Below are 12,787 nucleotides of genomic sequence, written 5' to 3' on the forward strand. Positions count from 1 at the left end.
AATTGGGAGTGTTTCATATAAAGTGGTTGTGAACCACCTTGGGGCCAGTGATTCCACTGAGAATCTGATGAAGCTATGGGCTCCCTCGTTATGGATGTACATATATGCAAAATTCTGCATGTAATTTTGTGGACTCCATGGGCTTACAGACTTCCTCCAGAAAACATAACAAATAATAAGATGACTGGATTATGACTATCTGTTATGCCAATAAATGTAAGTGTGATATACTCTCCTACTGAAAGGAAAAGTTTCCCATATTAGTTCAAAAACTTAAACCCAACTACATGCTGTATACATGAGATGACTACTGAAGAAAATGATCCAGAAAGGTTTAAAAGTAAAAGGTAAGAAGGCATACAGGCAAATACCAACAAAAATAAAGCTGGGATCACAATTCTAGTTGTAGACAGGCTTTTTTGTTGTTTTTTTAGTTGTTTTTTTTTTTAAAGTCAGAAAGTACTAAGAAAAAAAGGTGAGACACTTTATAATGAGAAAGAATTCAAACTATGGTGAGAATATAACAGTCATAAATCTTTATGCACCAAACAGCATAGCATTTATAGTCATAAAACAAGCCCCAGGGGTTTCAAGGGTAAATTGACAGAAACACCAGCAGCAGAAGACTTTATTTCATGTCTGTCAACCCAAGTAGATCAATGTCATGTTGACCAAAAAATAAGTAGAGATTTGTAGAGGACTGGAAAAATATAATTAGTAGAGTTGATCCTGTGGGTCTATCAGATTCTATAACCTGATAACACATTTTTTAAATGCCTACTGAATATTTATAGACATTGTCCATGTGTTAAGTATTAAGAACACCTCAATGAATTCTAAAAGGCAGAGATAACATTAAAATATTCTCTGATTGCAAAGCAGTGAAACTGGACATAATAACATAATAACAACAAAAGATAGAATAAATACTCCTGCATTACCTGGTAAGTTAAAAGTTCCCTTTTTTACAACTCTTAGGTCATAAAGAAATCAGGATTAAAATGATAAGAAGTCTAGATAATGAAAGCCCTACAATTCAAAAATTGAAGAGATCTGGGTAAAGCTATGTCCATAAGAAAACCCACAGCCTCGGATATCCACATCACTAAGAATGACAATGAAATTATTAAATTCAAAGACATTAGCAAAATAAATAAATACATAAAACCCACCACCACAACAAAACAAACCTAATGAGAGCACAAGAAAATGGACAAGGTAACACATTATAGGACCGATAAATTGAAGGGTAAATTCTTTGAATAAACAAACAAAAAACTGTAGACAAACTACTTACTCGTTAGTCTAAGACAAAAAAGTGACAATGCAGAAATATACAAAATCAGACATGCAAAAGGGGGAAATAACCACAGATTGAGCAGAATCATAAAAGAGTACTTGATAAAACTCTAAGGCAAGAAATGTGGAAATCTGGATAATGTGAATGACTTCAAGGTAAATATAAAGGGCTGGCACAGGCCAGTAACTTTGAAAGAAATTGGAAAATTGACAGAAAAACTTTCTCCCCCACACCTCCAATCCAGAGTTTCACAGATGAATTCTTTCAAAACTTCAAGAAACAGATTATTCTGGTACTATTTAAGTGTTTTAGAGCATAAAAGAACACTTTCTTCCAATTTACTTTTAATGAAGTATCATGGCATTGCTACCCCCTAATGAAAAAGATGGCACCAAGAAAGAAAATTGTAGACTCATCTAACTTATGAACAGCCATGAAAAATTCTAACTAAAATGTTGGCATGTAGAACACAGCAGTAAAAGAATAGAAGAGTAGGCTGCCAAGAAGGTTTATCTAAGGAATACAAGACTAGTTCAGCATTAGGAAATCTGTTTGCATGATTCAACATATTGATAGATCAAAGGAGATAAGCCATATTCATGTCTCAATAGATGCTAAAAAGGCATCTGCACATTTCGACATGTCTTTGTTGTTTTAAGAAAGTAGTCAAGGTAGTACAAGAAGAGATGTCAAGGATAGATCCTTGACTTACACACACACACACACACAAATATATATACATATAGATATATATATATATATCCCCAAAGCACATTTATCAGAGATAATTCTAGAAGCATTTCTGTTAGAGTCAGGAACAAGTCAAAGATGTTCATGATCACCACAATTATTTAACATTTTTTTCTGGAAATAATAGCTAATGTAATTTGACAAGAGAAAGAGATAAACACAATGAATATTGGCAGGAACAAGGCAGTGTTTGTATTGTTTGAAGTTAATGTAATGTGTGCCTAAAAAACTCAGAAAATCAATTGAAGAACTATCAGAAACAAAAGGAGACCCTATTAAAGTGACTGATTACAAAATTAATAAACAGAAAATTAATTACTTTTCCTTTAATGAAGTAATTTGATATACTTTCATAATGGAGAAAATCACAACTTTAATAGAAACATAGTAGATAATACATCTAAGAATAAACTTAACAAAAATGCAAACATATGCCAGACCTATAGAAAGAAAATGCCAAAACTCTAAAGAAACTTAAAAAAGAAGAAAAAATGAAAATGCATACCATTTCCTGATATGGAAATGCCCAACATAGTAAAGATGTCAGGACTTTCTAAAATAACCTATAAATTCATGCCATTCTGATTTATATGTATATGTGGGTATGTGTATACATGTATTTTAAGAACTTGAACAAATGGTATTAGAATTTTTCATGTAGAAATAACTGAGAGAGAGAGAGAGAGAGAGAGAGAGAGAGAAAACAAACAATCGTGACAGGGACAGAGATAAGGGAGTGTTTGGTGTTCTATCCCAACATATAGGATATTAAAATGCAAATGAAGATAATAACAAAACCATTTGGAACTCAATAAAAAAATAGATAATATGGAACAAAAGAGTTTAAAATGAATATGTTTATACACAAATTTAGGTAGCATTTTAAATGAGTGAGAGAAAGATAGATTAGTCAATTGGGATATTTGAACATTGGGATAATTAAATAGCTCATTGTGAAAAAAATAAAGCTGGAATCCTACCTCACTTCTTTTTTTTTAAAATTTATTTATTTTTTAATTAATTTATTTTTGGCTGCGTTGGGTCTTTGTTGCTGCACGCGGGCTTTCTCTAGTTGCGGCGAGCAGGGGCTACTCTTCGTTGTGGTGCGCGGGCTTCTCATTGCAGTGGCTTCTCTTGCTGTGGAGCATGGGCTCTAGGTGTGCAGGCTTCAGTAGTTGTGGCACGCAGGCTCAGTAGTTGTGGCTTGAGGTCTCTAGAGTGCAGGCTCAGTAGTTGTGGCGCACAGGCTTAGTTGCTCCGCGGCATGTGGGATCTTCCCGGACCAGGGCTCGAACCTGTGTCCCCTGCATTGGCAGGCAGACTCTTAACCACTGCACCACCAGGGAAGCCCTACCTCACTTCTTATACCAAAAATTATTCTAGCTGGATCAAAGATATACACATTTTGAAAAGAAAAAGAAAGAAAAGAAAAAGAAACAAAAATTTGAAAAGTATTAGAAGGAAGCAAGAGTGGATTTTACTTATAATCTTGGAATGCAGATGGCCTTTCTAAACAGGACGTAAGAAAATAAAGACATTACATTAAAATTTTAAAATTTTATATGGCAAAAACAAAACAAAAACAACACAAAAAATGAAGTCAAATAAGAAATAACAAAGCAAGAAAAATATTTGTAACACATCTGATAGTCAAAGACTGATCCCATAATGTACAAAGCGTTCTTAAAAATCAGTAATAAAAAGATGAACAACCCCCCCAAAATTGGGGGAAGATGTGATCTCACAGTTCACAAGAAAAAAATATAAATGTCACATAAAACATGAAAAACTATTCAACCTCAGTACAGTGAAATACCACTTTTCACCTATCAAATTGACAAAGATAGTTTGGCAAAACCAGTGCTGGCCCAGTTGTGGGGAAATAGGGCTTTTTAATATACTATTAGTGGGCATATAAAGAGACACAACATTTTGGGATTGCAATTTGATAGTATCTATCAAAATATCAAATGCACATACTCTTTTTTCCATTAATTCCACTGCTAGGAATTTACCCTACCACAAACAAGAAAGACCCAAATGGTTTCTTTGTTTTGCATTTTGTTGTTTGTTTTGTCTCCCTCTCCCCTGAGGCTTTGTTTAAATAGCAAAAACTGGAGTCAGCCTAAATGTACATTAATAGGAGACTGATTAAATACATTTTAATACTATGTTGCTTTGAAAAAAATTAGATAAGCCTACATGTGCTGTTATAAGAAGATCTATAAATTAAGGAGGAAAAAAGGCAAGATGAAGGACAATGTACATGGTGTATTTTGTAATTAAAAGAATATATGTACATAGATGTATTACATATTTTGGAATAACATTCAAGAAACTGTTAACAGTGGTTATCTTTGGAGCCTTAATACTTAAATCTTTTGTAACATGGGCATGTATTTTTTAAACGTTTTATAGAAGTTATTTGAGTGGTGGGATTATGGGCCATTTTAATTTATTTTTTATACTTTTCTATATTAGGAATAATGAATATATATTTCAAAAATTAACTGTGCCCAGAAGGGGAGTCATCTCTGAGGCTCCTCTGGTAATAGTATCAAGACTCATGCTTTACAGAAACCATTGTCTCCTCCTTGTCATCAGAGATGGTCCAGCGGAGATTCGGGGGTGGGGGAAGTTAGGTGCTTTTTTCCTGGAAGAGAGGCCATATCTTTCTTCAGATTCTCAAGGGGATCCATGACCACCATAAAGGTCAAGAACCATTTTTGGAGGGAATTTCTGCGTTGAGAGGGAAGTTAGACAATGAGATCATTTTCAGCTCTCAAGTCTGCGTTTCTTTTAGACACACACACACCCCCCGCCAAGGGAGGGGTGTTAGACTCTTGCTATTCCCTGATCTGCTGACCTGGGTATTTCTGCAACTGTCCAGCTGTTGTTCCTATGTTGGGCGCCGAGGTGGAGGCCCGCAGGCCATATCCATTGGGAAAAACTGCGACAAGTTTGGGATTGTGGCGCACGAGCTGGGCCACGTGGTTGGGTTCTGGCATGAACACACCCGGCCAGACAGAGACCAGCACGTCACCATCATCAGAGAAAACATCCAGCCAGGTAAGGAGTCTGTATGGAGCCTGGAAGACACCGGTCAGGCAGGTGGCATCCGTGGGGTCAGGAAGGAGTAAAGAGAGGGGTGGCAGGGAGCAGACAACACTCGTTTGTAAGTATGGAGGCCTTTGTCACCAGCACTGTCCATCGGTGGCCCTTCCTGGGAGGTCATCTGCCAGAGCTTGTAGGAGAGAGCAGAAGTGAAATAACTTTCCATGTTGTAAAGGACAATGAAATCCAATTCCATTTCCTAACAGGAACAGAATCTACCAGAACACTTGCAGCATCAAAGCTGATAAGCCTAAATAAGAGTTCTCCCGGTTGCTTTTCTAAGACTCATTTTTGCTGATGTAGGCAACATATTTTTGAAACTGAAATATAATTAAGATACAGTACACGTAAAAACAGTATTCCTGCCTATCCCAAGGCAGATAGTGTCTAGATTTCTTAAAAATACCTCCTCCTGTGAAACAGTTTTATACATAAATTCATATTGAACATGAAAGTAGCTGGTTGAATAATATAGTTGCCTTAAAAATGCTTTCGAGAGCCTGAATTGTGAATGTGGGGTTGAAGTTAACTCTTGGATTTGTTTTCTTTTGTTCCGTCAATAGCAAGATTAGAGATTTAAAAACAATTTTTTTTGAGCAATCAGACTGATAATTAACCGGTCTACTAACTGAGTTTAGGAGTTTTGAGTGGCGTGTTGGGAGGGGTGCTGTGTGGTGGGGTGCGACCACATAGTACTGTTCTGTTTCAAATTTCCAATCTGTTAAAAACAACAAGAGCCACCACCAAACCTGTCATTTGTCTGATTAGGCTAACAGAGCTCTCGGAAGTTGCTATGGGCCCTCCTTCTCCCTCCTGTGCCTCCTTTCAGGTGCCTGCCTTGGTTTTCAAAGGCCTTAACAGAGTGTTGTGTCACAGGTCAGGAGTATAATTTCTTAAAAATGGAAGCTGGGGAAGTGAGCTCTCTGGGAGAGATGTACGACTTTGACAGCATCATGCACTACGCCCGGAACACCTTCTCAAGGTCGGAATCTATGGTTATGCCTCGTCTGTGTTGTACTGTGCCTGCCGCAGGCTTGGGTCGGATTCCCGGAGGTCTGCGGAGAGCGGGTCTCTGCATGTCCCTAGCACAGTTGGCGTGTCTGTCCTTGAAATACAGTGGCCTCTGGGCTGCAGTGAAATATAATCTAATCAGGTTCCCGCTAATAAGATTGAATCCCATTGTGAAGCTGGTGTTTCATCATGCCCTCATGTCACAAACAGCAAACTGGAAAAGGGAAATTACCAAGAGGTTAGCTGGGATAATAACTTAGAGGCTCTGTGTAAAATTTCCAGTGGGGGGGATGGTATCTTCTAAAGTACGTCCTTGATGTAAGCACGGTGACGCTAACCAGTTCTCCTAGAAGGAGCGTGGTTTATTGGAACCTAGACTGTGTCAGAGCTGGGAGGGTGGTAAATCATGGGTTCATTTTAGAAGAAAATGAGGCTCCGGCCAGCTGGTGGGCATGCAGGTAGCTGGGGTTGGAGTGAGAACAAAACTCCAGGTCTCCTGCCTGCTGGCCACACGTGATGGTAGCTGTTTTCCTCAAGCATGGTCGCACCAGTTATTTACAGCTGGCATCAGCAGGATCTGTTTTGATGAGTTCGTGCTGTGCTGGACCCAGTGTTAAATATTTTCTGTATTGCCCTTGCTTCTAGATCATATAAGTGTTTTGTATATAGAAGTTTTCCCCCGCTAGTCCCAGTTTTGTAGGTCTTTCCACTCTTGACTTAAAGGAGACACAGTACGAGTATTCTCTCTTGGCATTTTTCCCTCAGTCTCTTCTTAAAACCAGCTTGTTTGCTTTTTATTTATTTAATCACTGAAAAAGATTTGAGGTGATTCCCAATATATACAAGAAAAAAAACTAGGTGAGAAAACTTGGGGATAGGGGGAGGGAAATATAAGGGTAGATGGCTAAGTTGAAGCTTGGCATCAATTTGGTATTCAGAATATATGCCATAAAGTCATGTACCCTTTGCTGGGGTTGGCAGAAAACCCTGCCCTGTGCTTCCTAACTAGTCATAGCAAAGAGGGAAACAATCCATTTCATGAGTCTCTGTGTCCATAAAGATCAAAGGAAACCATTAGGTCAGGAGACATAGTGCTCTTGGGAGTGGAAGGAAAACTATTTACCCAGGCTGCTTGGCTCTTGGGTACGGCTGCTGAAAGCATCCTGTTGATGAGGTCGTAGAACCGTGGGAGACATCCTCCAACCCTCAGCATCCCATGTTCCACGGGGGCACTGTGCTCTGGCCACCCAGCTGAGTTAGTTAGGATGGCCATCCTGCACCCAGGCAGGGGCTCTCCAGAACTCTAATGCAAGGAGTTTGGCCAAAGTCAGCATCTTTGAACAACTGGCACGGGAGTGACCTACCCTGTTTTCTTTACTCTTCTCCTGGCTCTTTATCAGAAGACACAGAAGGCAATGTGATGTGGGGACGAGACCATTGAACTGAGAGTCAAAGGCTGGATTCTAGCCCTCGTTCTCCCATGTACCTTGCTGTTGAAGGAGGTCCAGACAGTAATTAGGGGCAGCTGTGTGTAGGGTCAAATCGCCACCTCCCTGGGCCTCAGTTCCCTCATGAGAGAGTTGGACCAGATGTTCCCTGAGCCCCTTCCAGCTCGAACATTTCAGGTTGTAATTTCTTAACCAGAGTGGGTGAGGGATTGACAGATATGATCACACTCATTGCCATATTGGAAATCCGAGGCTTCCTCTTCCACACTGGGAAACTGAGACTTTGAGGGACCTAGCCTGGGGGTGTGAGAGTCAGGATAAGTGGCCCCTCTGCAGATGTCAGAGGTGGGATGCTTGGGTGTGGAGGTGGGACTGATTCAGGTTTGGGAAATGGTGTAGGGAATAGCCAGCTCGCATCGCATCGGCCCCAGGGGTTGCAGGCGGCTAAGTAGAGCCAAAGTATTGATTTTTTCAGGGAATCAAGGTCAAGTTGGTCCAGGTGAGAAGCTTGTACCTTGGGTCTTGTTTTTATAGCTGTCCAAACTCTTCATATTGCTTTATACCTTATCTATCAATTATTCTTATAAATTTATTTATTAATATTTATCTGTTGCATTCTCCTCTCCCTCACTGGACTGAGATCTTTGAGAACAGAGACTATCGCATTCTCCTCTAATCCCCAGCACCCAACACAGCGCCTGGCACAGAGTAGCTGTTCAATAAATATTTGTCAAATGAATAAATTAATGAATGAGTCGAAGGAGACAGGAGATCTGCAGTGCTGGGGACTAGGTGAGGGAAGAAATGTCCATCGTCTCATCGCAGTTCTTTCCACATGCAGTTACAGTGGTCACTTCATTAAGAAGAATCTACAAGTTCTATTATGTAGGAAAATTTGGATAAATTACTACTAATGGGATGTAGAAACTGCATTGCCTTCTCCATGCCTGCGATGTGCCAGTAACTGTGCAAAGCTCTGAAACCAGAGGCCGAGGCAAGAGTGCAGACAGACTATCTTCTGGCACCAACATTTCTTTTCTTGTCTTTCAAGAAAAAAAAAATTCTTTTTTTTTTTTTTTTTCTGACTTCTAACCCATAATGCCATCCCTTTTGCCCCTCAGGAGATAACCATTTTAACACTGTTGTCAGCGTGAAGCATTTTATCAGCACAGACCAGTGGAAAACCATGGACCAAACCCATGGAATAACAGTTCCCCATCAAAAGTCCACCTAGAAGGGAGATTGGCAAGGGAGCAGCACATGGGTGTGATGGGTGGCTAGTTAGGAGAGGAGCAGCTTCCCTGAAGGTGTCAAAGGGCGGCAGACGTCCCCTTCTGCTACCATGATGTTATCTATTGCTGTACAACAATCTACCCTCAAACTTAACAGTTCATAAAAACTTATTTTTTATGACATTGTGGGTCATTCTGATTCGTTCTTCTCTGGTCTTGCCTGGGATTGCTCCCACAGCGATACTCATTAAGACTCTTAAGACCCAGGCTTTAGAATGTGCATGACATCACCTCTGTCACAGTCTGTTGGCCAGAGCAAGCCACAGGACCAGCCCAGATTCAAGTGATGAAGAAAGAGATTCTACCTCTTAATGGGAGGAGTTGCAACTTCGTGTTGCAGAGGGATACGGATGTTAGGATGCATGACTTGTTATTTTAACAATCCACCGCAGCTACCTTCACACCCCTGCCCCAGAGTTGAGAACGGTTTTGGCAAATCTGTTTTGTAGCATTGTCCCCTATGCCAGTTTTCTGCATGGATTTTCAGAAGACTACTTTGTTCATTGGGGGCATTTATCAGTGGAGTCTTTAACTGGGTACTTTTTGTAAGATATTCCCTTTCCCGAGTTCCATGTCATTACTCTCGGTCACATATCCCCTGGAGGTAGCCTGCACATTGTCTTTGATTCTGTAAAAGAGCAGAAAATGGCCTATAGAACATTTGCTCATCTCAGAGGCAAGTGCTATTCCTGCTGATGGGAAACCCAATCTTCGTGTGTCTTTACGATTGAGCTGTCTCCTTCCAACTTTATTCCCTCTAGTTTATTGCAGTCCCTCCCTCCTCCCCATGGTTGGACCGGGGCTCTGGGGAGTGATGTCTCTGGAGGTTTTGTTGGGCAGGGGTCCAGGAGATGAGGAGACAGTTCTCTGGGACAGGGGCTTCTTTGTTTGGGGAACTCAGAGCTGACAGTTTTATTCCCTAAGGGCATCTGCCAAACCCTTTCTTAGTTTAGCAGAATGTCCGTGCTAAAAGTGTCCTACATAAAAGGGGGGATGTAACTGCAGCGGTTTATATAGGTATGTCTCTTGTAGTAAACATCTTTCTTCCACAGCCCACCGCTGTGCTGGCGGCTCAGGGGCGTGCAGGGGAGGGAGTCTCAGCTCGCAGAGCTGTCTGAGTGTGAGCCCAGGTTGTTCCTCCTGCTTTGGTTTTAGAGGTTTCCAAGCTTCCTAACTCTACCATGTACCTAACAGACATTAAGACCTGTTTCTTGGGCGGTGGGAAACACTGGCTGGAGGGAGGTAGATGCTAGGAGGCAGGTTCCAGGCCTGCCTGCGTTCAGTTCAGGGCTGGCTCCCCATCACTAGCTTTGTACTCAGGTGAGTCCCTTAGGCTCCGCAGGCTTGGTTTTCTCACCTGTAGAGTGGACCCCTAATAACAACGGCACCTGCATAAACATCTAGGGTGTTTATGAGGATTAAATGAGATGGTGCATTTAAAGGGTCCAGGCAGGGCCTGGCACATAGGAAGGTCCTGTGAACGCACAGCGTGTGTGAGCACACACTCTCCACACAGCAGGCTGCTGCCTGAGTTGCCTACACTGTGTGGGCTTCCGCATGGTCATTTAGCCTGAGTTGCCAAGAGATTGTACTGAGCCTTGCATTTCATGCAGCAAAATGTCTTTCTCCAGGAGAATCAAGAAAACGATTACAAGTGAACACATTTTATGTTAGGGCAGAAGTACCCATTTTTAAGATTCATATGTGATTGAATTTAGAATTTTATGTAGAGTTATCACTTGTGGTTTCAAACTTGGTGAGGTCACTGAGGGAGACCAAAGATTCCACAAAAGTTTCTCTAAAGGACCCAGAGATGAGGCGATGGGAATTAGAGAGAGACAGGCCAAGTGGTTAAATGTTGGGGAGAGTGGTGCTGAAAAGGACATCGGCAGGCAATCTAGGCTCTGGTGTGCTAATATAGGAAAGAAAATGAGCTTGAAATCTGATTTAGGGGAAAAGTATATACACAAACAAAAAGGAGGAACTAGGGATAATATATATTTTCCAAGGTAGTGCAGAATTTAGGGAAAAGGAAATGTTTGAGAGAGAAAGAGAAGAAAAAGGAAAGAGCAGCTAATAACTAGGTAAAAATGCAAGCATTTTTGCATTTCCTTTTGAGTATAAATAATTATTTTGCAAAATCTTTTGCCAGTGTCCTATCTTGGCTGTGTAACTTAATTCAAGAAGCATTTTTTGAGTCGGCTACGCTTTGGTCCCTGAGGGCATAGAGACGAAGGACCCAGTCTCTCTGCTGAAGAAACTTATTGTTTAGCAGAAAAGACAATTATCATCACCCCAAAAAAGACAATACAGTATGATAAGAAGAATCATATCGTATTAGGCGAATAAGGCCCAGAGGAAGGAGTGGTTCACTCAGGATGGGAGGGATAGAAAGGGCTTGGGAAGACTTTTAAGAGGGAAAGCCATCTGATGGGGTTTTGGAGAATGAACAGGAGTTTGGTAGTGGTCAAGAAGATGGGGGATGGGCAGCCTTGGCAGAGGACAGCTTGTTTAAGGGCATTTTCGGGGCTAGCAGGAGTACTAGCTTGCTTATAATAACGAGTGAGGTGGAGGTATCAGGAGAGAAAGGCAGAAGCCAGTGAGCCACAGGCCTGGAGATCCAGGTGGTGATCGGAAGTCGGCAAAGGCCCGTAAGCAGAGCGGGCACATGCCTGTCCTTACATTTCAGGATGATCACGTTGCAGCATTGTGGAGGGTAGAGCAGAGGTGGCAGAGTCTACAGGGGGGAGGCCAGTTGAGAAGCTACTGGAAAGAGAGTTCAGGAAGGAGATGCTGATCGCTAAACCAGTGGTCTGGAATGAGGAGGAAGGCATAGATTCAAGGGCTGTATAGAGGGTGCCATGGACAGGCCCTGGTTCCCGGTTTTTACAAGGGAGTGGGAGGAAGAAGACAGAGCCAAGGGCACCTTCAGATTCAGTCTCAGGAGACAGGTTCATGGAAGGAGCAGGAGAATGGAATGCATTAGGTTTTGAATGAGTTGGATATAAGAGCTCCATAGGACAGTGCGGTGGAGGGGTCACCAGACTTCTGTCTTAGCAGATGGTTCTAGAGCTGGAATCAGAGAATTAGCTGTCAGCCTGTGTCAGTTAAAACCCAGGGAAGCAAGTGGAGCAAGAGAGAGGAGAGAGGAGAGAAGAGGGAGAGGGCAGAACCCTAGGGATAGCACTCCTGGGAAGCAGAAGAACGAGATCCTAACTTACGGCTCAGAGAGAGCAGTGCCTGGGAACCAGGGAGAAGAGAGTCCAAGAGAGGAGGGGCCAGCAAAGGGGCGGTGCTGCAGAGAGGGCAGGTGAGCATTGGCAAGGGTCCATCTGACTTGCCAGTTGGTCAGGGACTGGGGACCATTGCTGGCGTGGTCAGATCGCAGTTGGATTGAGGAGTGAAGGAGAGGTAGGCAGCCAGACAGAGAATGGAGACAATTCTTTCCAGAAACTTGGTTAAGAAGGGACAGAAAGGAATAGGGTGGTAACTGGAGAAGGTGTCGTTTCAAGGGAAGGCCCTACCCTCTGGGAGAGGTCCCAGGTTGGGGGTCTGGAAGCAGAGTGGGAGGATCAGGCAGGGGGTAAACCACACCCACAAAATGGAGGTGTGAATAGAGCCAGTACCCAGCCAGGCATCCTGGTGGAAATTTGTCTGCTTTGCTCCTTTTAGGTTTCGCTCCCATTGGAGCAGAATGAGATGTGAAAGTTAGAAGGGGCTGCCACGACCATCTAGGCCAATCTCTTACTGTTCAGAGGGGTGAACTGAGGCTCAGGGAGGGAAGGGACTTGTCCGAGGCATGTGAGGCCTTACAGGTGGCAATGAGGCCTTACACAGAAATCTCTAGGCCAGAGCTCTCTTGACTACCTCCT

At 42.2% G+C, this 12,787-nt stretch overlaps 1 protein-coding gene across 1 annotated transcript in view; it reads left to right on the top strand.

The window, feature by feature from the left end:
- Positions 1 to 12,787, top strand: part of TLL2 (tolloid like 2) — a 135,204-nt gene that overhangs the window by 84,753 nt on the left and 37,664 nt on the right. The window contains exons 6-7 of the mRNA XM_061194834.1: positions 4,941 to 5,119; positions 6,041 to 6,146. Coding sequence (XP_061050817.1) covers positions 4,941 to 5,119; positions 6,041 to 6,146 — 285 coding nt within the window. The remainder of the gene's footprint in view (positions 1 to 4,940; positions 5,120 to 6,040; positions 6,147 to 12,787) is intronic.

Source organism: Eubalaena glacialis, chromosome 1 (genome assembly GCF_028564815.1).
Source record: "Eubalaena glacialis isolate mEubGla1 chromosome 1, mEubGla1.1.hap2.+ XY, whole genome shotgun sequence".
Taxonomy (NCBI): Eukaryota; Metazoa; Chordata; class Mammalia; order Artiodactyla; family Balaenidae; genus Eubalaena; species Eubalaena glacialis.